Below are 26,895 nucleotides of genomic sequence, written 5' to 3'. Positions count from 1 at the left end.
TACCACTGAGCCACCTTCCCAGCCCCTTTTCTTTTATTCTTTTGTCAGTCATAGGGCTTGAACTCTGGGCCTAGGCACTGTCCCTCAGCTCTTCAGCTCAAGGCCAACACCCTACCACTTGAGCCACAGCACCACTTCCGGCTTTTTGTTTGTGTGGTGCTGAGGAATCGAACCCAGGGCCTCATTCATGCATGCGAGGCAAGCACTCTACCGCTGAGCCACCTTCCCAGCCCCTGTAATTTTCTGTGTGCCAGCTGAGGGCCTATCCCTTAGCTTTTTTTGCTAAACTGGCCCTCTACCACCTAAGTCATACCTTCACCCCTGGCTCCCTCCACCGCCATGTGTTGGTAGTTAATTGGAGGTAAGAATCTGGGCTGGCCTCAAACCTCCCATCTTCAAATCTCAGCCTCATGAGTAGCTTAGCTAGCTTTATCTCCAATTAAGCATCAAGAGGCTAGAAGTGGAGCTGTGGCTCAAGCGGTAGAGCATTAACCCTGAGCAAAAAAGCCAGGTGAGAGAATGAAGCCCTGAGTTCCAGGCCCAGAACAGGCAGGCACACACACACACCCCATATACACAAGAAGCTGGGCACAGGTAGCTCATGCCTGTAATCCTAGCTATTCAGGAGGCTGAGATCTGAGGATCACAGTGAGGGGGAAGGTCATGTTACAGGTTGAGCCCCAGCTCTCTGAACCCCCTCTCCACATCCATGCTCCCAACAGCAGTGTCATCCCCCACCTCCAGGAGTCCCCAACATCCTCCCTGGACAGCTCCCACCATTACAAAGCCCTCCTGGCCGCACTTGCTTGGCTTGGCTGTCTTCCCCAGGCCAGCAGCGGAGCTCTGGCTGGAGGCCCTGGCTCACCAGCCTCGGCTCGAGGACCCACAGCCAGGAACCCGGGCTCACCCCCAGCCATGCTGGCTGATGTGGCGGCTGGCGGGGGAACCCGAGCCTCTGGGCCATGGCAGAGGCCCAGACCCCAGCCCCGGCGGCCAGCCAACACCAGCTTGTCCATGCGACAGAAAAACACACACTGGCTGTCTGCCCCAGGGTGTTTCCAGAAGAGAAATTTAATCTAATTTACATACTTCTAGGTACATCAATAACCAAAAGGTGGCCACTGAGAAAAGTTAAAAGGTCAATCAGCTCCCGGTATCTAGCTGGCCCAGGACTGCAAAATAAAAAGATCCACGTTCCTTATTCTCTACACAAAACGCGTCTTTAAAAAAGTGAGAGGTCTAGAGAGCTATACATAGAAAGCAACAGTGAAAGGGGTGGGGGGGGCGGGGCAGGAGGGGGGACTGTCCCGCCCCTCACCCCGCCCTCCCGGCCCGGAGCCCCTGAGGCTCGGGGCCTGGACAGGGCAGGAGGCAGCTGTCAGCTCAGAGCTCTTCCCAGCAGGAAGGACCCTTTGGGGGGGCGGCCAACGAGGATTTCCGTGGCATCGTGGGCTCAGTGGGGGCCCGCAGAGGGAGAGCTTCCCCTGAGCAAGCACCGTGGCGGGGTGTGGAGGCTCGACTCAGGACCTGGGGGGCTGGGGCAGATCCCGGGTCTCCCGAGGTGCCTGTGTGCATGATTGCATGGGGGGGGGGGGGGGGAGTGTCACAGAATCGTCATGATTGCCGGAGGGAAACACAACAGGGGTCTTTGGGGTCTTTGCAAATGGCCACGGGTGTAGCTCTAGCCCCAGCTGGCTGCTAGACATGGGAGCCCTGGCCTTTCCTGGGAACCGAGACGCTGCCCCCCAGGACCTGGCTACCCTCCCGGGCCCAGCCAGGTGGCCGTAGACTGAAGGAAGACACCCTGCGGCCCAGAGTCCAGGGGTGTGGGGAGGGTGGCTAGCTGGCTCCCGGCACCCCAGCTGTAGTGTGCCCAGCCCCTGAGGGGCACCGGTTTGAGGTTTTGGCTTGCTCCTTTGGAAACGGAAAAGAAAGGGGGAAGAGAAGGAAGGAGACACGGAGGAGGACAGGCAGAAGTAGACAGAGGGAATCTGGAATGCTTCTGTGTTAGGGTGCCTCTGCTGCTGCTGTCTGTGCCTGCGGGGCCTGGGGCTCCTCAGGCGGGGGGTCCACTTTGGAGAAATTCATCTCCAGGATGTGCCGCTGTAAGTGCCGTACCCACTCTTCCTGGATGGAGAGGGGTCCCTGGAACTCCACCTCACAGAACCTGCACAAAGAGACCAGGAGTGGCCAATGCTGCGTGCAGAGGCCAAAACCTAGCTTTGTCCACACTCCTGGGCATGCAGACAGAGCAAGGATCTGAGGGAGGAGGGGCCTCCCTGGGGACAGCCATCTCTGTCCACCACTGGGTGGAGCCATCTAAAGTGCACAGGATAGCAGTGGGACAATCAGCCACCCAACTCACCAGCCCCGCCTTGCCTCAGCCCCACCCTGAGCAGCACCAAGCAAGGCCTCATCTAGAGACCAGGGTTTGAATCCTAGTTCAGACTTGGATGGAATCGTTTGGAATGAGTCATCTCTTGTCTTGTATACATGTGGACTAACAAACTAATGAATGAACTAAGCTCTGTTTTTTGTACTCAGGAAAATACTTGTTGAGTACTGACCACGGACATGCTGGGTGTGCTTCTCAGTGCTACTAACTGTAAAGCTCAGTCCTTGTTACTAACCTAGCAGGGAAATTTGTCTTACAGATGGGGAACGGAGACCTGGGGGGGCGACGTTCCAGGATGAGATCATTACACTGGTGACCATTCCAATGCTAAGTGTCAGAGTGGGAATCTGAACTTGGGGCTGGCTGGCTGGTGTTGAGCTGCCCCTGTCCATGCTCCCTCCTGTCCTGTCGAGACTCTTTGTGTCCAGCACCCAGCTACATGTCCCCTTTCCCCCCCAGCCCCTGCCGTCCCCGGGGGGCAGCGTACCTGCACTTGAGGGTGTAGATGTTGCCCACAAACTTGACGAGTGATGTCTGGGGGGGCCGAGGCACCAGGGAGGGGACAGGCCGGACGCGGGGTGGGGGCTGCCGCACCTCTTCCAGCTTCTGCTGCAGGTCTCCGGGGTCCTCACCCCCTCGGGCCGCGGAGGCATCTGGGGGACGGGCTTGTCGACGCTCAAATTCTATGGTGGGGGGAGGCACAGGAGATGAGCAGGAGGGCCTCGGTGCAGGGCCACCCACCCAGGCAGGGTAAGTGGTGGGCGTGGTGGGGACAGCTGGTGACCGGCCCCGCCCCAGGCAGATGGGGGGGCCTGGGAGGTGGGAGGCCCAGCGGGAGGCGGCCCCCTCTCCCGGCACTCACTGTTGATGTTCTGCCGCTGGTGGTCCTCCGACTTCACCGTGCCCGGCGGGCTGGCCGCCAGGGGCCGCTCCCCGCTGTCGGCGGCCCGGCCGGCGTCCAGGCCCGGCTCAGCGCCGGCGCTGCGGCCCACGAAGGCCAGGCCCCCCGGGGCCAGCCCCAGGGGCGGCCGCTTCTCGCCGTCCCGGCCGTGGCCGGCGCTGCGGAACTTCTTGGTGAAGGGGCGGCCGCCCTGGATGTAGCTGCGGTAGGCGCCCACCTTCTGGGGCCGGTGCTTGATCCACTCGCTCAGCGTCTCGATGGGCGAGCCGTTGACGCACCACTCGGTCACGCCGAACTGCCGCAGGTGCGCCCGCGCATGGCTGGCCAGCGCTTTGCGGTTCTCGAAGTAGAGGCCACACAGCTCGCAGCAGGCCTCGGTGGCTGCGGCGGAGGGGACGCTGCTGAGCCACGTCCCCCAGGGGAGCAGCGCGACCCCCTCCCGCCCGGGGACCCCGCCTCAGGGACCCGCTTGGGGTCACCACACTGACCCGGGCCGGCCCCGCACGCCCCGACGGCCCACCGCTTACACGAGTGGGAAGCCTTCTCGTGGAGGGTCTTGGCCTTGAAGGGCAGCTCCGTCTGGATGTAGGTCTTGGCCTTGACCTCGGCCGGGAGGAGGCGGTCCTCCTGCAGGGGGCGCTTGGCGGCCACGGCGCCCAGGAAGCCGGCGGCCGAGGGCTTGGCGCCGGTGATGGGCGTCAGGCTGAGCTCCCGCGGGATCTGCGCGGGGCCGGCGCCCGGTTTGCCGGGCCGGCCAGCCAGGGGCGACAGGGGCAGTGGGGAGTGCAGGGGCCCCGGCAGGGCCAGGGGCCCGTCCTCGGCCAGGGCGGGGGCCAGGTCTCCCGCGGGGGGCTCTTTCTTGATGAGGCACAGCTTGGACTTCTTCTTCAGGATCTCCCGCAGCGTGTCGATGGGCGAGCCGTTGACCGACCACTCGGTGACGCCCATCTGCCGCAGGTGCGAGCGCGCGTGGCTGGACAGGCCCTTGCGGTTCTCGAAGAACTCGCCGCAGAACTCGCAGCGGATGTCCCGCACAGGCTCGGCTCGCGACGCTGCGGGAGGAAGGAGGGAGGGGCGCGTCAGGGCCCCGCGCTCCGCCCCAAGCCGGGCAGCCCGCCTGCACCGCTGCCTCCACTGCGCAGGGGACTTCCCCTCTGAGCCTCTGCTTCGGCCCCCGCCCCGGGACTACTGGGAGAACGTAAAACATGACAAGAGTGGCAGGAACCCGAGCAGGATGAACGCAGCCAGTGTGACCGGGGAAGCAAGTGGCAGCGACATGATGACAAGCACAGCTTGGGGAGAGCACGATAACCAAGGCCCGTGCCAAGAACTTCATCTCGCAACCCTGGGGAGAGCACAGCGAGGCTCCGCCCACAGCCGGGGGCTCCGCCCACAGCTAGCACGAGGCTCCACCTATAGCCAGGGAGTTCAACCCGCAGCTAACGCAAGGCTCCGCCCACAGCCAGGGGCTCCACCCACAGCTGGCGCGGGGCTCCGCCCACAGCCAGGGGGCTGGGTTCCTCCTCCCCGTCCAGTTGAGGATCCTGCCCCGACACTCCTACATTGTAGCCATGGCTTCGAACATGGAGCAGGCAAGGACCCAGGCTCAGACCTGACCTCCCCCACACTCCCGTCCACGGCAACCATCACTAATCGCTGCTTTCTCCATAGGGATCCGGTTGGCAGCCTACACTACTAGCCAACTGAAGACGGCTCGAGAGGAAGTCTCTGCCATCGCTGAGTGACACAATCTGGCCTGCCCTGGGCGAATAGCGGGTGAGGCAGAAGCTGGGCAGGGGGTCTGTGGGGTGCAGAGCTGTGTGCCCACGTGTACCCACCCACCTCCTGCGTACCCATGCCCCTCCCTTCTGCCTCGGCCTAGTGTAGTGGGTAGCCCCAAGGAGAGCAGAGGGGGCCTCTCAAGCCATTCCCCTGCCCTGCCTGCCACAGGGCCACACTTACACAGGTTCAAGGGTGCCATGTCTTCCCGTGGCACCCCCCAGGGGCCCTCGGAGGGGTGTGGCTCCCCATGAAGGGTCCCTGGCATCATCTCCCGCTTGATCTCCACCCGCATCTGTTCCGGCTTCAGCTTCTTGTGCAGGGAGGGTGCTGCCAGGCCTGGAAACATCTTCCGGGCCGTGGGAGGGGAGGCAGTTGGTGAGTGGCCCAAGGGGCTTCCCGGCGGCGGCGGCAGCTTCTTGGCCAGGGGCGAGATGTGAAGGTCCGAGGGACTGCGGGCGTCCAGCGAGCTGCCAGGGCCCCCGCTGCCCACCATCTTGGCCAGGGCTTTGGGGCTCGGCCCTGGCGGGTGGGGATGGCCGCCCGGCCGACACTGGGTCCGTCTCTTCAGGATCTCCCGCAGCGTGTCGATGGGTGAGCCATTGACGTACCACTCGGTGATGCCCATCTGCCGCAGGTGCGAGCGCGCGTGGCTGGACAGGCCCTTGCGGTTCTCGAAGAACTCACCGCAGAACTCGCATCGGATGTCCCGTGCAGGCTCCGGCCCGGACGCTGCGGCAGAGGAGAGGGGCAGTTAGGACCAAGGACACCGGCAGCCTGGCCACCTGCAGGAGCGTTCTGGTCGGCGGGGTGTGGGCGGCAGCGCGCCCACAGGCTAGGGTGGTGATGGAAGGCAGGTGGAAGCCAGGGAGGAGTGGGCAGGGGGCCAGGCCCCGGACAGGGGCAGCTCAAAGGGGCCTGGGTCCCTTCGGAGGCCGGAACCAAGCCTCCCGGTCTCCACAGGTCCAGACGGGAAGCGGCCGTCTAGGTGCCCTGTGCCTTTCCAGACTGGGGGCAGACGTGGGCACCTTCTCCACCAAAAGCCAGGCCCCGCCCCTTGGCCTTCATTCTCGGGGAAGTCATGGTGATGAAGAGCAAGGCCGAGGGAGGGCAGAACAGCCCCCTGACAACAAGATCTCTGGGCAGAGCTGGCCCGCTGCCAAGGGCCCCTGTCCACTCCCTGCCCCAACAGGGAGGGAGGAAGGAGGGGGCCAGGACCCCCCCCACCACGGGAGGGGCTCCAGGGCCCACAGGGAGGAGGAGGCGGCTGAAGCGAGGACCTACAGAGGTTGAGAGGAGATGGCTCCACATCAGAGGCCCAGAAAATGCCGGCGGCCGAGAGGTCCTGCTTCCCCCAGGGGTTGGCCATACCCGCGGCCTTCAGCTTGGCCTTCTTGGCCGGCGGTGGGGGGGGGAGCAAGGAGAGGGCCTCGGAGGTGGCAGGAGGCCGCCCCAGCGGGGCCAGGACTCCGCGCCCGGGTGGGAGGCGGATCTGGACGCCGTCCCTCCTGATGAGCCCGTAGAGCACGTCTATGGGGGATCCCTTGGCATCCGGGTCGCTGACGCCCAGGTGGCGCAGGTGGGCGCGCGCGTGGCTGGACAGGCCCTTTCGGGTCTCAAACCAGGCACCACACAGCTGGCAGTCCAGCTCTCTGCCCCCGTCACTATCTAAAGCTGCGGAGACAAAACACAGGGGCGTTCACGGCCGCCACCGTGGCTGGCCTGGGGGACGGAAGCAGGAGCCTGGCGTGAAGTCTCCGCTGCCCAGGCAGTTTGGGGTCCAAGAGTGACGCTGCAGGTTGATTCTGGGAGGTCGGGGGGGGGGGGGGGTGCGGCCGGGCACAGGACGGCCTATTCTCCCTGACTGGCCTCTGGCACCAGCTGCACATGGACAGCTGAAGGATGCAAGGTGTAAAGGCGATGGCGGAATTCCCGAGGCAGGTCGGGATGCTCCCAGGCCCTTTCTCCTGGAGCCCTGCTAAGGGAGCCCTGGAAGCAAATGGTGGGTCTAGAGTCGGGGGGTCCCACCAGGCTGCTGAGCACCACACAGCCAAGCGACGGCAGCCACGGCCCCTGCTCCAGCAACCCAGGTGCACTGAGCAAAAAATGGCTCTGGAGAGGCGTGGCCTGGGCTGCTCCCTAGGCCCAAGCCAGACCCTGCAGACACCCCCGCACTCTGCTGCCTGCAGGCTTAAGGGGGAGCCTGATCACTCGGGACCCACTCACAAACCCTGCTCCCTGCGTCTGGAAGATTTCTTCCCCCAGCAGCTCAGGTGGAGGGGCACCAGCTCTGGGCACACACAGGGAGGTGGGGGGGAGAGAGAGAGAGAGAAAGACAGAGAGACAAGAGAGACAGAAAGAGAGAGAGAGAGAGAGAGAGATACGCATCCAGACAGGATGGCCAGGAAGACACGAAGACAGGTCGGCTCCAGGGCCCTCCTGTCCACCTGGACGGCCAAGATGCCAGAATTCCCACTGGGGAGGCCAGGACCGCGGGGGCCTGGCAAGTCAAGCTACCCCACCCTGGGCCAAGGGGACAGGAGCTATGCGGCAGGGAGGACAGTGGTGGGGTCAGAGCGGAAGGAGGCCGCGATGGGGGGAGACGGAAGGGCACGGGCAGGGGAGCCCAGCAGAAGCTGGAGTGCACGCTCCGACCTGGACCACGCAGGACCCAGGAGCTGCTGCTTGCTGTCCCCGCCTGTCCAGGCCTGACACCCCTCCCCGCCATCCCTCCCAGCGCTGGCACCGCCCCCTGCTCCCAGGACCCACACTCACTGAGGTTCAGGGGCCCCTCATCCTCAGACTGGGGCCACTGGGCCTTGGGGGAGAGCGGCCGGGGACTCAGGGACAGCTGGGGACTCCTGTCCTCGGGATTCTTGGGGGCCGTGGAGCCCGGCAGGGCCAGGGGGGCCTTCTTGAGGAGTGGCGAGGTGGGAGGGTGGGCCAGGCCCTTAGCTGAGAACCCCGGAGGCGACTTGATGGCTTTGTTGATGGCTGGAGCGTCCAGGGGCTTGGCCAGGGAGAGCAGGCCGGGCCTCGAGGCTCCCGTGAGCAGATCCTTTGGGGAGTTGTTTTTCTTGGCCAGGCCGTGGGGCAGTCCGAGGGCGGCGTCCGGCAGGCCCTTCTGCTTCACCAGCTCATAGAGGAGGTCGATGGGGGCGCCGCTGCTCTCTGACTCTGCCACCCCCAGCTGCCGCAGGTGGGACCGCGCGTGGCTGGACAGACCCTTGCGGGTCTCGAAGCAGGCGCCGCAGACCTCGCAGGTGGTCAGGCTCTGGGCTGGAGGGTGAGACGGGAGGCCAGGAGAGCGGGCTGTGAGGCCTCGGGGCCCAGCTGGCCCGCGTCTCCTCCCCTCACCTGGGCTCCGGGGACGTGTTTTTGCTGCAGTCAACCCCACTCGATCCTCACAATGATTCTAAAGGAGGCAGGGTTTGCAAACAAGGAAACTGAGGCTCAGAGAAGGGAAAACTTGAATCCAAGAGCGAGCGCACCGCAGGAGGCACAGCCCTTCTTCTGTGGTGCGGCCAGCGCACCCGGCGCCCCGGCAACTGACTCACATCAACATGCCTTGCCAGCCACAACTTCACACCGAGCTCCTCTCCGTGGCTCGTGCCACACGCTGGGCAAGAGGCCCACGGAGCCATGCTCCCACGGGTGAGCCTCCGTTCCCCACCCTCTCAATCTAATGACCGGAGGGCTCGGGCCAGGTCGACTCACTCCTCACATCCCTGGGAACCAGCGTGGAGCCTGACACTATGCAGAACAATCTTATGCCAACGGCTGAGTCGGGGTTACACGGAAGCCCAAGCGGCTAGCAACAGGTCAGCAGCAGCAAGACGCCCTGAGCCAGGGCTGTGGACCCCACGCCCGCTGCTTCCCTGGATACCTGGGGGCCTGCGGAGGGGGGCGGGCCAGGCTGCTGGAGCTCTGGGAAGGGAGCCACTGCCAACCTGGGCACCTCGCTAACCCTCAGGCCCCAGAGCTCCCCTGCTGCGAGAATCACCAGCCTGGCCAGCACCCCTACCCTACCCTGCCCTGTCAGCTGGGCCACTCACTCACCCTTGAGGTCCGGCAGCTCCTGTTTGCTGCCCTGAGGAACCTCTGCGGCCACCTTGCTGCTCAGCCGATTGGCCACCTGCTCCAGGGCCCCAGGGACAGTTGGGCTCTTCTTGGGGAGGGGGGAGGACCCCAAGTCCATAGCCACCATTGTGCTTTCCTCAGGACCCAGGCCTGTGGGTGGAGGAGACAAGCTCAGCCCAGGTCAGGCCATCACCCCTACAGGACCGAGAGGGTGGCGCTCCTCCCTCATCGGGAGCATTCTGCTCTTGCTTGGAGAAGCTGATCACCCCTGGGAGAACTGAGGCTGCACCCCATGGCCCCCAAGACCAGACAAGAGCTAAGAACTGAAGGCACAAGCTGCAGACACGGAGCAAGTTTGAGCTGAGGCTCCCGTTCACAAGAGTCATACAAAACTCCGGGCAGTGTGGGGACAGGGTGGATGTGGGGAGTCAGCAGGGCTGGGTCCATGGATACCAGGGGTCAGGGGCCGCTGGGTACTGAGGGGGAAGGCCGAGGCGCTCAGGACGGGGGAGACCGTCACCAGACAAGACCGCTGGGGCTTCAGAGGCGGCGGGGTGGGGGGCCGCCGAGCCCCAACAGGGGAAAGGTGGGAGCCAGGACCCCCGGGACCTACGCGGGTTGGTGGGAAGTTCCGGGGCATCTGGGGGGTGGCGGGGGACACCGTCCCGAGGGGGACGGGAACCTGTCCGAGAATGGCGTGTGGCACGAAGGGGCCTGGGAGGCTGGAGGTGCGGCTCGCGGCCAGGCCTCGCGTGGGGGCCGCCGCTCTGCGGGTGGATGGCCCGGGGAGGGGCCCGGAGCGGGGCCAGGAGGCCGGGGGGGAACCGGGGGGCCGGGGGAGGGGCCCGGAGCGGGGCCGGGGGGGCCGGGGGGGAACCGGGGGCCCGGGCCCGGAGCGGGGCCGGGGGGCCGGGGGAGGGGCCCGGAGCGGGGCCGGGGGGCCGGGGGAGGGGCCCGGAGCGGGGCCGGGGGGCCGGGAGGGGCCCGGAGCGGGGCCGGGGGGCCGGGAGGGGGGGGAACCGGGGGGCCCGGACGGCCCGGCTCGACGTGCGGCGGGCGCCGCCGGGCCGGGGGCAGGCGGCCCCGAGGACCCTGACGCAGTCTGCGGGGGAAGCGGGCGCATCTGTCAGACGGGGCCGGGCCGGGGCGGCCGGGGCAGCCGGGCGCCGCCCCGCGGGGCCCGGGGCCGTGACAGGGGCCGCGCCGGGGCGCCCGGAGGGGCCGGGGCATCTGTCAGACGGGGCTCGGGCTCCCGCGGCGCGGCGGCGGGGCGATCCCGAGGCCCGGGCCCGCGGGGCGGCGGCGGCGGCGGCCCGGGCCCGCGGGCGGCGGGGGCGCGCGGGGCGGCGGCGGCGGGCGCGGGGGGGCTGCGGCGGCGGGCGCGGGCCGCCCTCCCGCCCTCCCCTCCCCGCAGGCGGCGCTTACCGGGCGGGGGCGCGGGCCCGGGCCCCGGCCCCGGCTCGGCCTTGGGCCCGTCCCGCGGCGGCGGCGGCGGCGGCGGCGGCGGCGGCGGCGGCGGCGGCGGCGCGGGGAGGGCCGCCGGGCCCGGGCTCGGGGGGCCGGGCGGGGGCGCCCCCGCGGGCGCGCGCTCCCGGGCGGCCCCCGCGCGCGGCCCCGCCGCCGCCTTGCTCTCCGCTTTTGTCACTCGGCACTGGGCGGTGGAGGCGGCCATCTTGGCTCCGGCGCACGCGGGGCGGCCGCCCCAGGCGTGAGCGGCCGAGCGCCGAGCGTCGCGGCCGGCAGCGCGCTCCGCCCCGCCCCCTCGGGGCGCGCCCAGGGCGGCCGGCCGAGCGCCGAGCGCGCCGAGCGCCAGGCTGCGCCGCGCCCCGCCCTCCGCCCTCCGCCGGGCCGCGCGCGGGTCCCCGGCGGCCTCCAGCTGCTCCCCGGCCCCCAGCCCGGGCTCCGGACTTCCCTACGGCGAGGATGCGAGTCCTCCAGCCACGCTCATCCACCTCAGTATCAGCACTGGGGCTTGAGCGCCCCGACGGGCGACCCCGAGCTGCTTCCCCGGCAGCGCACCTGGCCCGCGCTTGGGGATCCTCACGCCAGAGCTTCGCGCACCGTCCTGGAGGACACCCGACCCTGAAGCCCCCCCCGCGGCCGCAGCAGCCCTCGGCGGGACCGCACCTCGAGTCCCGCCACCTCGCTTTTCCCACCGCCACTCGGAGCACCACGTGCTCTCCCTCGGGTACTTGACAGGTGGGCGGGGCCGCCCCGGCTCGCCCCGCCCCACCCGGCGCTAGGCCCCGCCCCTGCCCGGCCAGGCCCCGCCTCCACAAGGGCCCGCTTTGGAAGGAGCTGCCCGCTGCCCGCAGGAGCTCCCTGCCCCTCCACCCCATCTGCTCCGCGGGTGTCCACGGGCAGGGGGCACAGCCAAACTGGCTTCCATTCACCGTGACCCCCTCACACCCCACATTCACCCACACCTGGGGACCCGCACATGGGTGGCTGACGGGGAAATCTGGAAGTCTGTCTGCCGCTCGGGGTGCCGGCCCAGGGGGCCGATAGTGAACGTGAGCGGGGCATCTGGACTTGGCCGCGGGGGTGTGGCTGAAGGCGGCAGACGGACCGGAACCAGCTCCACCCGGGCACCCAAACAAAACCAGGCAGGATCCGCCGCCCTCACTGCCTCTCCCTGTGACCCCCACCTGCCACTGCGCGCTGCCCGTGCCTCAGTGTCCCTCCTGTCCATGAAAGAGCCTGTGTGTGTGTGCACACTCATACATATCCGTGTACATGCTGGTAGTGGAGTTTGAACTCAAGCCTGGTTACTGTCTCTTAGCTTTTTCCACTCAAGGCTGGCACTCTACCACTTGAGCCACAACCTCACTTCCAGCTTTTGGGTGATTCATTGGAAATAGTCTTCCTGATTTTCCTGCCCAGGCTGTTTTGGAACTGCCATCCTCAGATCTCAGCCTCCTGAGCAACTGGGATTACAGGCCTGAGCCACTCCACACCCAGCCAGTTCACCACCTATTAAAAACGCCTGGCAAGTCAGCCTTTGCTGGATTGGAACCTTGGCTTTTGCACTAACCCCATGGTACCGGATCCGGGGGTCCTGCACCAAATATTGACTCCAGATTTCCAGGGCCATCCTCCCTCCGCTGGAGATGCCACCAAACGAGGCGCTCAGAAATCCAGCCCACGACTTCCCTAGCTATAGAACGGGTATGCAACAATGCAATGCCGGGGCTCAGCTTAGAGGCAGAAGGCTTGCCTGACAGGCCCGAGGCCCTGGGTTTCACCCCCAGCAACACCAAACCAAACTCAGCCCCAGACATACATACACACACAGGCGTTGTTTCTAGGCCTACCCAATAGGACACAGGTTGAAACCTTATGCCATGGTCAGGGATTGGGAGGGAGGGGAGAGGTGGGAGAGAGACATTATCCATGCTGGAATTCTAGATGTGCATCATCCAATACGATTCCCGCCTGCTCAGTATTCACTACATTTCAAGTGCTCAGCAAGCTGCCTGCAATCCAGGACAACACAGGGGCCGAGAGCATTCCCACTGTCCCAGACAGGGCCACTGCAGCCCTGCTCAGTGCAGAAGATTCTTGCAGATGGGGCTGGGAAGGTGGCTCAGTGGTAGAGCGCTTGCCTTGCATGCCTGAGGCCCTGGGTTCGATTCCTCAGCACCACATAAGCAAAAAAGAAAAAAAGCCGGAAGTGGCGCTGTGGCTCAAGTGGTAGAGCGCTCACCTTGAGCTGAAGAGCTGAGGGACAGCGCCCAGGCCCAGAGTTCAGGGCCCACAACCGACCAAAAAAAAAAAAAAAGAAGAAGATTCTTGCAGAACAAGGAAATCTCCAGTGCCACCGCCTAGGTTTCAAAGGCCAACTCCTGCAGGCTACGTAACCTTGGGCATATGAATTAAGTTCTCTGTGCCTCAGTTTTCCCACTGAAACATGGGAGGGGGTAAATACGGTGACAACGCCTGCCTATGTTCATAGAGTCATGGTGAGGATCTCAATGAGTCTGTGGCTGTAAAGTAGGCAGCACAGCGTGTCTGGCTCTTAGTAAGTGCTCAATGCGCCTTTGTTGGGCACAACTGCAGCAAGAGCCCATCCTGGCCCAGCCCCTTGAGGAAAACAGACTGGACCCCTAGGAGCCAGTGAGGGGGCAGGCAGGGAGGTCCTGGTGGACGTTGTAAAGTGACTTAAAACACTCCCCTCCATACCCCACCCTACCCCACCCCCGAGGAAGGGTCAGGCCATGCCCAGCCTCCCCTCTCCCCCTCTGCTTACCATCTCCATAGGCCGGCCCTGGGTCCTCGGCCCAGATGGGCGGGAAGGGCAAGGTAAGAGGTAAGCGAGGCCGGCGGGGCGTCAGGAAGCCGCCCGGTGGCCCCGTGGGCTCCCGGCCCAAGGGGCTGGGGGGCAGCTCAGCAGCCGAGGTGGCCAGCAGCTCCTGCAGGATGTTGATGGGTGACACGGTGAGCTCCCAGTTGGTGATGCCGAAGTCCCGCAAGTGGGCGCGGGCGTGGCTGGAGAGGCCCGCCCGCGTGTCGAAGCCAGCCCCGCAGAAATCACAGCGCATGAGGCTGAAAGTGCCGGGGTCGAAGTTGGCCACTGCAGGGAAAGGAACAGAAGATGGTGTGAGGGGCCGGACAGAGGGGTGACGCCTCCACCCCCCGCCCGTCGCCCTGGATCGCCTGGTTTCCCTACTTCACGACATCCATGCCACACCGATAGCTCTGAGCTCATGCACCCCTGTCCCCCACCCCCCCACACACACACACTAAGAATCCTGGCCTCCCGGGCCCCTCGGCATAGCTGGTACCATCTCCAGCTGGTAGATCTGAGGATTTGGATACCCGTTGCATCTGTTTAGGTTTTGGTTTTTCTGCCCATTGCTGCCTGCCCCAGAACTATAAGTTAAATAGGGGTTGCATGAAGAAACGAACAAATAGACCGGGTGCAGTACCTCACGCTTATGATCCCAGCTACCTGGGAGGTAAGATACAGGAAGACCCCTCCCCATGATTATAAAGCCAATCCAGGTGAAACATGAAGTGAGACCCCATCTCAACCAATAAAGCTGGGCATGGTGGCATACGCCTGTCATCCCAGCTACCAGGGGGATGTAAACGTAAACCAGAGAGAGGTGCATGGTCCAGGTTAGCCCAAATAAAAATGTGAGACCCTAACCGACAGGCAATTAAAGAAAAAGAAAAAGGGCTGGGAAGGTGGCTTCATGGTAGACTGCTTGGCTAGCATGCACGAAACCCTGGGTTCGATTCCTCAGTAACACATACACAGAAAAAGCCAAGTAGTAGAGTGCTACCTTAAGCAAAAGAAGCTCAGGGGGCCCAGCACCGGTGGCTCCCGCCTGTCATCCTAGCTACTCAGGAGGCTGAGATCTGAGGATCCCAGTTCAAAGCCAGTTGGGGGAGGAAAGCCCGTGAGACTCTTATCTCCAATGAACCACCAGAAAACTGGAAGTGGCGCTGTGGCTCAAGTGCTGAAGCACCAGCCTTGAGCTAAGGGACAGCGCCCAGGCCCTGTGTTCAAGCCCTAAGACTAGCAAAAAAAGAAAAAGAAAAAAAAAATAGGAGGAGGGGGTTCTAGGGCCATGGCTCAAGTGATAGAGGGCTTTCCTAGCAAGCTTGAGGCCAGGAGGTCAAGCCCAAGTACCCCCACCAAAGAAAAAAAAAAAAAAAGAAAACCCCACAGTGAATGGTGTGTGTGACTCCCAGCTCTGGGAGGGCTGGGGACCTTCTGGGCATTCCCCCACATCCTGGTTCCTTGCCGCCTAGCCTCGCACCCATGTCAACAACACCTCCCCAAGGAGGGCGGCCAGCCCGTAGAAGAGCCCCAAGGAGCTGCTGGCGCCGGGACCCTGTCCCACCAGGCTTGGGCCAGGAATTCCAAGAGAACAAGAGTTGCTTCCAGCCGCCCTGCCCCACTCTGAACAGACAGTCCCTTGCAGAAAGGACCTCATGGCTGGTTGTCTGGCGCAGACCGAAGCCCCCCACCCTTCCCCCCAGGCCCCTTTTCCTCCCCCGCCCCGGCAGCTGGCACCGCCACCCACCTTTGCCGTGACTCCCTGGTCCCTCGGGAGGGGAGACCCCCAGGCTTCCCTTGCATGGCGCTAAGGGAGGAATTAGAGACAGGTGGGTGGGTTTAGAACTCAGCAGCACGAGTGTGTGCGTGCGCGTGTGCGGGTGAGTGTGGCTCCCAGGCCATGGAGGGAGGTTAGTTGGGGGGTTTTTGGAGGGTTTGGATTGGGAGGGGGGCGGTGGGGAGGTGTTTTTTTTTTCCTTTTTGGAGGTGAAGCCGCCCTACCTTTTTTCTTTTTCTTCTGGAAGGAGAACCGCCGCTCGATGGCCTTCACCTCCTCGGCGGAGATGAAGTGGCGCACGTTGTAGCTGACGCCCAGGCGGTTCAGGTGGCCACGGACGTGATTGGCCAGCCCAATGCCGTTGTGGAAGCGGTCCGGACAGTACGGGCACTTGCGATCTTCGGGTTTCAGTCCACCAAGGGGGTCCCCCCCAAGAAGCCTATCCAGCCCCAGTGGGCTGCCGATGGGCGCATCCAGGAGCAGGAAATCCAAGGGGTGGGTGGCCTCCAGGTCCAGCGCCAGCTCCTCCGGCTGCAGCCTTGGGGACCCCCCGGCGGCCGCGGTCATGAGCTGCGGCCCGAGCTTTGCCAGCAGGACGAGGGGCACCATGCCTCGGAGCTGCTCCCGCTGTGCCCGGGACGCCTGTGCGCTCCGCAGGGCCTCTTGGAACGTTCGCTTCAGACGTAAGGCTGGCTCGGGGAGGAGGCCGCGGGCAGCCGGGGGTGGCAGGCCTCCACGTTCAGGGGCAACATCCATTTCAGAAGTCAATGCTACATCCTCTTCCTCTTCCTCCTCCTCTTCTTCCTCTTCCTCCTCCTCCTCCTCCTCCTCCTCCTCCTCCTCCTCCTCTTCGCTCCAAGGGTACCGCCGGCGTTTGTTTCCACCAAGCTGTATGGTATAGGGGGCCGAGGCCGGGGCAGTGGGAAAGGCCAGCCTTCTGAGAGGCCCCGGGCTGGAGTGGTGAAGCAGCGGCTCTGACACTGGAAAGTTCCTGGCGATGTCCATCTGCTGGCTGTCTGGACATCCAGCGGAGTTCTCCTCCCGCCACATGGGAGCCAGGAGCGGCTCGGCCCTGCCAAAGTAGTCCACCGTGGCCACGTCGGGGGAGCGGGCATACACACCCTGGCTAGTGCCCGGCTGGCTGGCCAGGTCCTCCGGGAAGGCCTCCCACTGGGGACCGCCGTGTGCCAAGCGCGCATGCTCCCTGAGCAGGCCCTCACTGGGTGCCAGGAAGCCACAGGAGAGGCAGGCTCTGAGATCGGAGGCGGCGGCCTCGGGGATGGGGCTCCCGGCTCTGCTGTGACCCCCAGCTGCCCCCTCGAGGGGCAGGCCCGGCGGTGGCACGAACGCCCCGGAGGGATTGGTCCCGAAGACGCAGGCGGGACGCTGCCAGCGTGCCGGGCGCCCCTGGCCCTCGCCCGGGCAGCGCTTTAGCTTCTGGATCTCCTCGATGATCTTCTCCCGGGAGGCCTGGTGCCGCTGGCGGTGCTGCTCCAGGGCGGCGGGGTCGGCGAACGGCCAGCCGCACTCCCCGCAGGCCAGCGGGGCCGGCCCGGCGCGGGGCTCGTGGCCCGGGGCCTGCCGGTGCTGATTCATGTGCTCCAAGAGATGGGCCTTGTGCCTGAAGTAGATGTTACACTCCACGCAGGGGAACACGGCGGGCTCGTCTTCCTCCTCCTCCTCCTCCTCGTCCTCCTCCTCGTCCTCGTCCTCCTCCCCATGGCCACCCGGGCTGGCCCCCGCCCCGGCCACCTCCTCCAGCAGCTCGCCCAGGTAGGTGCCCGTGGGCAGCGGGGACGGCGCTGGCTGCAGACGCTCCACGGACGCCTCGGCGTTCACCGTCCACGTCTGCGTGGCCACCTCGGAGGCTGAGGCGGGAAGGAACCACTCAGAGGGCCGGCTCAGGCCCTCCACGTCCTCCGGGTGGCCCCTGCGGCCGGCCACGTCCATGCCCGACACCTTGGGAAGGTCACCCAGCGGCATGATCACCCTCCTGAAGGCTGACAAGTCCCCGCGGGACCCCAGCTCTCTCTGGGGACCCTGATCGTCCGTCTCTTGGAACCAGGTGAATGAGGGGCGACCCCGGGGGGGTTTCTCCCAGACCTTCAGTTCACCCTGGTGAAGTAAGAACCTTCTAGAGCCCTGGGCGTGGTGGGGGTTCAGGGTTCTCACGATGACCGAGTCTTCGAACCTCCGCTCAGATGGGTCGCCCTCCCCGGCCCCCTGAACCAGGGGGGGCTCCCAGGGTCCCAGGCCGTCGGGGGGCCCGGGGAAGAGGCAGGGGGGCGGGGAGCCCGGCCGGAAGTCCAGGCTGTCTCCATCAAAGCAGCTGTAAGGGAGTGCCAATGGTTAGCCCTCGGGGCCTTGTGCATCCTGAGATGGCCGCAGGGTGTCCTCCAGGCCCCCCAGATCCAACTCCAGGGTGAGCCTAGACCGGCAGGTGACGGGGGGCCGAGGGAGGGGAAGGGCAAGCAGACCGGTCTGGGTTCAGCTCCCAGGTTGCATCTGTTTCCAGAGCCAGCCCTGCTGCATCATGGGAGAATGTGGCAAGCCGGTGGGGGGGGCGGGGAGGTGGTCTGGGGCTGCCTCAGGGAACATGCCCAAGCCCCATCCAGAGCTGTCAACTCTCATCTCTCTTCCGGGAGGACTCCAGGGCTGGGGTGTGCATTCCAGGCTGCTTTCTAAGTTGGTCCTTCCACGCCGGAGAGATTTAGTTCATCAACTACACCTCTCCCCCAAAATGTGGTGGAAAGCGAACTTCACAGCGGAACGGTTCACGAGAGGCATCTGCTCGCCCCCCTGCGTCCCCCTCCCCGGCCCTCCGTGGACGGGCAAAGTCAGCCCCGGACCCAGTGACTCTCACCTTCCCAAGTGGGAGGGAGGTGGAGGCCTGGGGTGAGGGGAGGAGAAGCAACTTCTCTGGGCCTCAGTTTTCTAATCGCAAAAAAAAAAAGAACTGGAAATCTCCTCGCCCCTGTACAACATCTAAGGAGTTTCACATCACCAGCAAACACTGGGCACCGGCGGCTCACACCTGTAATCTCAGCTACTCAGGAGGCTGAGATCTAAGGATCCTTGGTTCGAATCCAGCCCAGACAGGAAAGTACTTGAGACTCTTTATCTCTTCACTTAGGTTAGCCTCAGATCTAGCTCTTGGTATCAGTGAAGTCAGCTTGCCTGGGTCATGCATTTCTGGCTACCCTATTTAGCTTATTACTCGAGATGAGGGGTTCCTGCTATTTGCCCAGGCTGGCTCTAACTTGATTTCCCCCAGTGGCTGACCTTTAAGAAGCTAGGATTACAGGTATGAGCCACATGGCTGGTTCCCTTGAGGGTTGCTGTGTGTTGGGTTTTGTGGTATTGTTGGGTTTTTTTTTTGAGACAGGGTCTCATGATGTAACCCAAATTGGCCTTGAACTTGGGTCTTCCTAACTACAGGTGTGTACCACCACACCCCAAATCCCCATTTCAGGGGTACATTGTTTTCCTCATTGATTTGGTGACGACCACCCCTCCGCTTTTAAGACCTTGGTTCCGTGAGGGGTGATCAGTCACATGAGCTCCACAGAGACCATCCTCCCTCCCAGAGCAAAGACCCAGTGGGAGGGCTGGGAAGGTGGCTCAGTGGTGGAGCGCTTGCCTTGCATCCATGAGGCCCTGGGTTCGATTCCTCAGCACCACATAAGCAGAAAAAGCCAGAAGTGGCACTGTGGCTCAAGTGGTAGAGCGCTAGCCTTGAGCTAAAGAGCTGAGGGACAGCACCCAAGCCCAGAATTCAAGTCCAATGACTGACAAAAAAAAAAAAAAAAATGCTTGCTGAGAGTCCAGAGCATAGCAGTTAAGTAAACGCCAGAAGCTTCTTATTGATCATGATCAACTACAGGCTGGGTGCCTGTGGCTCATGCCCATCCATAATCCTAGCTATTTGGGAGGCTGCTAAGGATAGGAGGATCCATATTTGAGGCCAGCCTGGGCAGGGAAGTCTAAAAGACCTTATTGTCCATGGAGGGGGAAAGCTGGACAAGGCTCTGTGGGCCTGTGGGCCTGGGGGATGGTGCCTAGAATAGACAGATGGCGTGCAGCAAAGGAGCAAGCCCTTATCTCGAATGTAATCAGTGAAAACCAGGGCTGGAGGCCTGGCTTCCAGAGGCATGCAAAGTCCTGAGTTCAAGCCTGAAGAATCCCAAAAGAAGAAGAAAAGCACATGATGAGGATGGCTACCAGCGAGCGCCCGTCAGGCTGTGTGGTGAAAGGTGAAGTGTGGCCACCGGTCTGCTATGCCCCTGGCTCCTCCAAGCAAGTGAGTGTGATTGGTACCCTGTGGGCAGCTCATTCCCATTCTGCAGATGCCCAGAGAGGGCCGCCGGGCGGCAGAGGAGCCCCACAGGTCTCAGCTCCGGGCTCTTGGGCCTGGCTCCCGGCGTGGGTAATGAGAGTTGACCGTCTGTGTGGGAGGCCTCCCCCCACCCCAGCCCCGCACACACACCCAAGGGGCTGTGTTCTCTCTTCCTGCCTGACTTCCTGCTTCCCTCCTGTCCCCTGCGGGCCTGGCTCCCCGGGGCCTGCTCGTCCCCCTGCCCCCTGAGGTCAGGGCCAGCTTGGCACTCACCCACTGCTGATCCGACGGGTGGCGGAGGTGGCGTGGGGAAGGGCTTCTCTGAGGCCAGCATGAGGCCGCCCATCTGTAATAGAGAGGGGAGACCCTGAGGGGCTGCGCTCCCCCTGGACGGGGCTCTGAGCACCCCCAGCTGGGGGGGGGGCCCTCTGGGCCCTGCTAGCTCCCAAACCCTCTCCCCGAGAGGCCTCTGGCCTCTGCATCCCTGAGTCCTGACAAATGGGGTGGAGGGAGGTTCTTGGAAGGAACCCCCTTAGATTCCCTGGGGTTGGGGGGTCCTGTCTTTTTATCTGGGGACCAGGATAGATTTTTTTTTTTTCCTTTGAGTTTCTCCTCTGCTGCATTACTGGGGTTTGAACTCAGGACTTACTTCTAGTGTTCATTTGGCTTCTATGGCTGAAAGCTAGCTAGCGCTCTGCCACCTGAGCCACAGCTCCACTTCTGGCTCCGCACCCCCACTCCCCCGTGGTTCTTTGGAAATAAGAGTCTCACGAACTTTCCTGCCCTGCCTGGCTTTGAACCAAGATCCTCAGATCGCAGTCTCCTGAGGAGCTGGGCTGACAGGGCTCTAGCCTACCTCTCTCTCGCCTCAGGACCTTTCCACGTCCTGTCCTCCCAGCCCGGAACGCATGTCCCAGACCACCGACTCAAAGCAGCCCCTATGTTTTTCTCTCTCAGAAACTCTATTGTCCCCCTCCCTTAAAAAATTTTTTTTTTGTCAGTCCTGGGGCTTGAACTCTGGGCCTGGGCGCTCAGCTCTTCAGCTCAAGGCTGGCACTCTACCTCCTGAGCCACAGCACCAATTCTGGTTTTCTGGTGGTTTACTGGAGATCAGAGTCTCAGGGACTTTCTTGCCCGGGCTGGCTTTGAACCTCGATCCTCAGATCTCGGCCTCCTGAGCGGCTGGGATGCCGGGCGGGAGCCACGGTGCCCTCCTCTCCCCTCCCCCTGGGATGACGGGCGGGAGCCTCGGTGCCCTCCTCTCCCCTCCCCCCCCCCTTTTTTTTGAGACAGGGCCCTGCCATGTCACCCTAACTGACCTCAGCCTCTTGAAGGGCAGGGATTACAGGCACACACCACCACACGGGACTTCTGTTTTGTTTCTTTCTAGAAATTCCCTGGCTGTCTTTCTGGATGGCTGTGGCTCGCCAGAGTTCCCGCTTGCAGGCGCCCAAGCCTCGCGGAGTGTGAGGATTTTGTTGGTTTTTAGACTCTCGGTGCCTGGCATGGAAATGCTGGATAACTAAATGCCAGAGGAAGATGGATGGAGGGCCGGGGTCCGGCCTGAGCCCTCTCCAGGCTTAAATCCTAGACTACAATCCCTCCCCCAGGAACTCCCCCAACCACCCCCCCCAACACAGAGCCAACTCTCCATTACCCGCCTACCGAGCCAGTGTCTAGAGTGACCGCAGGAATCCTGGCTCGGGCGGCTCTGCCCGCCACGCTAGCCTGCCACGAGCAAGCGTGCCGGCTGGGGAGCAGGGCCAGCGGCCTGAGCCAAGGTTAACACACACGAGGGGAGCGCTGAGCCCCGGCCAAGGGCCTGACAGATGCAATTGCTGGCTGCGTCTCAAATTGAGGATGGCCCAGAGGGAGGGTTAGTAAAGCCTGGGCCTAATTCTTCTCTCTCTCTCTCACACTCACACACACACACACACACACACACACACACACACACACACCCCTCCACTGTCTAGCTGGAGATCTGGGGGGGGGGGGGGGGCGTGGCTGGAGGCCGTGGGAATTTCCAGATTCCAGGGGAGATTTTTTAATTTGTTGGTTTTCTTTTCTTTCTTTCTTTTTTTTTTAGTTTGCCCAGTCGTGGGCCTTGAACTCAGAACCTAGGTGCACTGGAGATCAGAGCCTCACGGACTTTCCTGCCCCGGCTGACTTTAAACCTCGATCCTCACATCTCAGCCTCCTGAGTAGTTAGGATGACCAGGCATGAGCCGCCAGCGCCTGGCTATTTGTTTTTATTTTGGTTCTTTTTGGGAGGCTTGAAGGCAGGGCCTCATGCTTGCTTGGCAGGTGCTCTATCACTTGCGCCACGCTCCTGGTGGCCCTTTTGTTTTACAGATCGGGACTTGCGCTTTCTCACTCTAGACTGGCCTGGGACTGTAATCCATCTCCCAGAGCAACTGAGATTACAGGCATGTCCCACCAGGCCTGGTTAGTTCTTTGACCTCTCGAATGGTTGGGATTACAGGTGTGGCCCAAAGCCTGGCCCCGAGTGCAGTTTTGTTGTGGTGGTTGTGGTTCAAGCTTGACATTGAGGGTAGGGTCATTCCCTAAGGACCACCACCACCGAGAAGCATCTTCAGCCTCTGCCCACAAGACACCAGCGCCTGGCGATCCCATAACCATGACAACCAAAACACATATATACCTCTATCTATGGATCTCCACATAGGACCCAAGGATCCGCTGGGAGGCCCAACTGAGAGGCACCGGGGAAGACGAGGCTGCTGGGAGGGCCAGGGGAGGGGTGGGGAGACGCAAGATGCAGACCAGCTCAAGATGACATCCCCCCCCCCATGCCCGACCACCCCTCACCCCCAAACAGCGCCTTCCTGGGACACAGGAAGTCCCAGCGGGTGGCCATGGCTCTGAGCAGGTGGAGGAGGAGGAGCTCCCAGCACCAGGGACGGGAAGTAGGACTGAGGGTCCCCAGCGTCCCGCTTCCAAGCGCCCCAGATTCGCTGATTTGTGCCGGTCGGCCGGCCGGTTGGTCGTCGCCGGAGACGCGTGGGAGCGACGGTGGCCTCTTTGTCCGCGCGGCTCCTGGTGAGGCTCCTATTTTTAGTGGCGGTGACATTGGCAGAAGGAGGCCACGCAGGGCCTGTGTCGGAGGCTTGGCAGGTGGAGGCTCCTCCCCCGCCCAGGGGGTGCAGACCTCCTGGGGGTGCCACACAGAGTGGCCCAAGGGTCGCTCCTTGGCCTCTGATCTTGGGGATCCCCCGAGGAGGCTGTATGCAGATCAGACGTATCCATAATGAACTTGACCCCCCCCCCCCCCCCCGCCCAAGCCGAGAATCTGAAGGCCTGAGAGCCCAGGAGACGTAAGTTCGAAGTTCGGTGCCGTGACTTGAAGGCCTGGCCCTCTGAGGACCAGGCGCTGGCCAGTGGTGGGTGCAGGGAGTTATAGGACATGTTCGATCCTGAGGGACGGTGGCGGTGGCGGCGGTGGGAGGAAAGAAGGTAGGACTTCCTGGGGAGGGGGAGGAGGGTGCAGGGAGCGCTGTCGGAATTGGCTCCTTGGGGTGGAGGCTGGACTCCGAGCCTCGGCTTGCTATCCTCCACTCCTTGGCCTCCAGCCCCAGCTGGGAGCCTCATGAGGGCCAAAAATGACAGGTCGTTCATCCCTCATCCCTCCCCACGAGGTCAGACACGCACCAGACCGTTCATCGAGCCGCAAGGAGTCATGTCAAAGCCCCCCGACCCTCCTCAAGGCTCTGCTCTATGAGGGGAGGGGCCGGGGCTGGACCCGGTGGGAGGGGGGACCTCAGGGGCAGTCCAAGGGAATCTCTGGGGGCCTCGGAGGGCGGAGTGGGGGCCAGCAGGACAAGAGCCCGCGACGCTGAGCGGACACAGGGTCCAGGGCCCCGGCCCACCTCTAGCCTCTGGGCTGAAACGCTGCCCTGAACACCTCCCCTCGCCCCATCCTCACCCACGCTCAGCAAACCATCAGGGGCGGGGCTTGAACCCCCCTCATCCCAGCCTGTAAGACAGGTGAAAGCCCAAGTCCCAACTGGCACCATCCTCGCTCCTCTCCCCAGACCGGGGTGTCTGATGGGTGGGGGAAAGGCCACCCAGGCCTGCAGAATCACACCTGCCAGGGACTCTGGATCCTGAGCCCATTCCGTTCAATTCCCCAAGGCCAAGCCCTACCCCGCCCTCCCTAGCTGGCTGTGTGGCCTGCACACTGGACCTTCAGGAAGGGATAGCCAAGGTTTCCTCGGGCTGACCCTCTGCCATCCCTGCTCTCCCGTTACTGCTCCTTTCCACTGCTGCCCATTACTTGAAATGCCCTCAGTCACCACAGGACCTTTGCACATGCTGTGCCACTCCTGCCTCTTCTGCTCCTTACCCCCATCCTACTTCCCAGTGCCCAGCCCACATGGTGGGGTCTATGGCATCAGGGATGGCGTGTACTGAGTCAAGAGTCTTGAAGGAGCCAGGTACCAGTGGCTCACGTCTGTAATCCCGGTACCTCAGGAGGCTGAGATCTGAGGATTACAGTTCAAAACCAGCCTGGGCAGGAAAGTCTGTGAGACTCTTATCTCTAATCAACCAGCACAAATGCCAGAAGTGGAATTGTGGCTCAAGAGGTAGAGTACCAGCCTTGAGAGAAAGGCCAGAGTGTTAAACTGAGTTCAAGCCCCAGAACTGGCGCGCGCACACACACACACACACACATACACACACACACACACACACACACGCACACACACACACACACACACCACAGAGGCACCACGGAAAGAAAGAGAGGCGGGGGGGAGGAAAAAAATAAAAATTTAAAAAAGGAAAGGGAGCCAGGCGCAGAAGGCTCCCGCCTGTCATCCTAGCTGCTCAGGAGGCTGAGATCTGAGGATTGCGGTTCAAAGCCAGCCCGGGCAGGAAAGTCTGTGAGACTTTCATCCCCAATCAACCATCAAAAAGCCAGAAGTGGTGCTGTGGCTCGAGTGGTAGAGTACCAGCCTTGAGGGGACAAACCCAGGGAGAGTTCAAGGCCCTAAGTTCAAGCACCAGTACCCACAACTGAGAGCAAATAAAGAGGTAAGGGTTGTCAACACTTTCTACTGACCAATCTGGGGCTTGGGGTCACGGTTACACACACACACACACACACACAGGACCTCATTTTCCTCATCTTTAACACAAGGTGATAATAGCCAAGGCTATCCCACAGGTTCTTCTCAGGACACGAACTGGCCACATTTGGGCCAAGGAGATGAAGGAAGAGGTTGCCACACCACAGGGCCTTTGCACTTGCTGTTCCGGCCACATGGATGCTCTTCCCACCCCCAGATGCCAACCCTCTCAGGAGCTGTCCAGCCCCCCCCCCCGCCCGGCACGGCATGACTCCTGGCACTCAGCTCTAGTCCTGGCACAGCTCCTGTCACACTGTCCGCCTTTTCAGCACTCTCTTCGAGAATGCCAGGCCTGGGGGGAGGGGCGGACACGTTCGCCTCTCTCACTTAAAGGCCGTTTTCTCAGCATCTAGAACACAGCCGGGCACACAGTAGGTGCTCAGTCTCAAATGAGCCAAGTAACCCATCTTGAGGACAGCGCGGGGTAAACTGAGACAGAACAGGGGAGCAGGTGTTCCCGGTCCCCCCCCTTGCCACTAGAGGGCACAAGCCGACTTAGCCTAGGGCTCAGGAGCTGAGGGATGAACTGCTGGGAGTGGGGTACACTTGGGGAAAAGGGGAGCCAGGGACAGAGAGGCAGAGGTGGATGATGGGACATCTAGATGCAGTCAGTGAGGAACTGAGAGGAAGCCACCATAGCACCTTGAGGTTGAGTCCCTGCTCCCCTCTGGGAGCCTTGGGTGAGGTCACTGCTCACCACGGTACACGGAGGAACGAAGCCCAGAACCCGGGGAAGGCTCCCGATGCACACAGGAATCAGAACCCCATCTACAGCCCCCGCTGGGCCCTCTGAGCCTGGGGAACAAGGCCGGGTCCCGCTCGAAGCCACCAGAGCCACGCTCTTACCAGACACGCCACCTCTGCCATCTAGAGCGTCCTGGGAACCCTCCTTGGCGACAGGTAGATAATGCGTGGAACGGAAGATGTCCCCTTCTCCCTCAGCAGCCTCGGGCCCGCCATCGATGTCCTCCCCGGGGGCCGGGCCCGGCAGCCTCTCGAGGACTCGAGGACCGTCGCAGGGGGACAGGCTGCCCGGGAGGGGAGCCTCCATGGGTGCACCTCACGGCCGGGCTGGCTCAGTGGCACATCTCGGGTCTAGGCACAGAAAGAAGAAGGGGCTTAGGGAGAAAGGAAAGGCTCTCCGCGCTTGGCACAGTGGCCCACGGCCTATACTCCCGGCTACTCAGGAGGCTGAGATCCGAGGATCGCCATTCACAGCCAGCCCGGGCAGGACAGTCTGGGAGACTCCCATCTCCAAGGAACCACCAGACAAGCCCACAGTGAGCGGAGCCGTGGCTCAAGCGGTAGGGCACCCAGCCTTGAGTGAAAAAGCTCCGGGGACGGCAGCCCAGGCCGTGAGTTCAAACACACGGACCGCTCCCAGCTCCCAGCACCACACAAAACCCAGCCCTGACCCCCGGGCGGCTCACTCCCTCAGTTTACCTTTCTGTCCAGGTGAGCTACACACCAATAGTAACAAAGGCCCTGGCCACACACCATTCCATCCTAACCGGGAGACACCACGCTTCCCTCCCAGTAACTAACTGCTCCCGTTACCCAGACCCTCTGTGCCTCAGTTTACCCCCCCGGACCCCCCTCCCTCATCCATCCCACCGTCGGTCCGCACGCTGCCTCGACCTCCCCCACGGCTCCCCCCCCCACCGGCTTCCAGCCAATCCCGGCCACACTTCCCTTCCTCTCCTACCCCGCTCTCCTACGCCCCCCCCCCCTGACCTTTGCACTTTTCCCACGCCCCCCCATCCTTCCCTCACCACCAACCCCCCAGCATGAACCCCTTCACCCCAACCACAGCCTCGGTGACCCCTCTAGGAGCCCTTTCCGCGTCTCCGCACCGGGAGCCTCCGCGCCCCGCGCGCCCCCGCCCCCAAGCCCGCCACCGAGACGGCTCCGGCGCGGGGCCCCCGGCCGCGGGGTGCGGGTGCCCCCATCAATACCTTCAAGGTAACGGCGGAAAGTGAAGGGCAGGAGCGGCGCCTCCCGGAGCCGCGGCCGCGGCGGGGCGGGGCCGCTCGGGCCTGCAGGCGGGCGCTGCCCTGGGGCCCGGCTCCCGCCCGGGCCGGCCCGCGGGGCGCACGGCCGCGGGCGCAGCCTGCGCCCCAACTTCGGAGCACTTTGGCGGCGCGGGGAAGGGGCTTCCGCCCCGGCGGGACCCCCCACCCCGGGGT

The 26,895-nt window shown here is 63.3% G+C and overlaps 1 protein-coding gene across 8 annotated transcripts; it reads right to left on the bottom strand.

Annotated features, from left to right (window-relative positions):
* Positions 1-1,053: 1,053 nt before the first annotated feature.
* On the bottom strand, positions 1,054-25,760 carry Wiz (WIZ zinc finger). Of its 8 annotated transcripts, XM_042670658.1 has the most exons (12): positions 25,556-25,760; positions 19,830-19,902; positions 15,445-17,549; positions 13,405-13,728; positions 9,135-9,305; positions 7,851-8,354; positions 6,360-6,749; positions 5,259-5,807; positions 3,824-4,348; positions 3,258-3,677; positions 2,883-3,078; positions 1,054-2,167 (listed from the first exon to the last, which is right to left on the bottom strand). In XM_042670658.1, exons 1-12 carry the CDS (start codon positions 25,758-25,760, stop codon positions 2,008-2,010), a joined length of 5,622 nt encoding a protein of 1,873 aa, XP_042526592.1. In that variant the 3' UTR covers positions 1,054-2,007. The 8 variants fall into 8 exon arrangements, with proteins under 8 accessions (XP_042526592.1, XP_042526593.1, XP_042526595.1 ...); XM_042670659.1 differs by lacking the exons at positions 6,360-6,749; positions 9,135-9,305; XM_042670661.1 differs by lacking the exons at positions 15,445-17,549; positions 19,830-19,902.
* Between the last annotated feature and the right edge of the window lie 1,135 nt (positions 25,761-26,895).

The sequence above is a fragment of the Dipodomys spectabilis genome, unplaced genomic scaffold (assembly GCF_019054845.1).
Source record: "Dipodomys spectabilis isolate Male_0828 unplaced genomic scaffold, ASM1905484v1 ptg000573l, whole genome shotgun sequence".
NCBI classification, from domain to species: domain Eukaryota; kingdom Metazoa; phylum Chordata; class Mammalia; order Rodentia; family Heteromyidae; genus Dipodomys; species Dipodomys spectabilis.
Note: the sequence above shows the minus strand (reverse complement) of the source record. Positions and strands in the feature narration are given on the sequence as shown.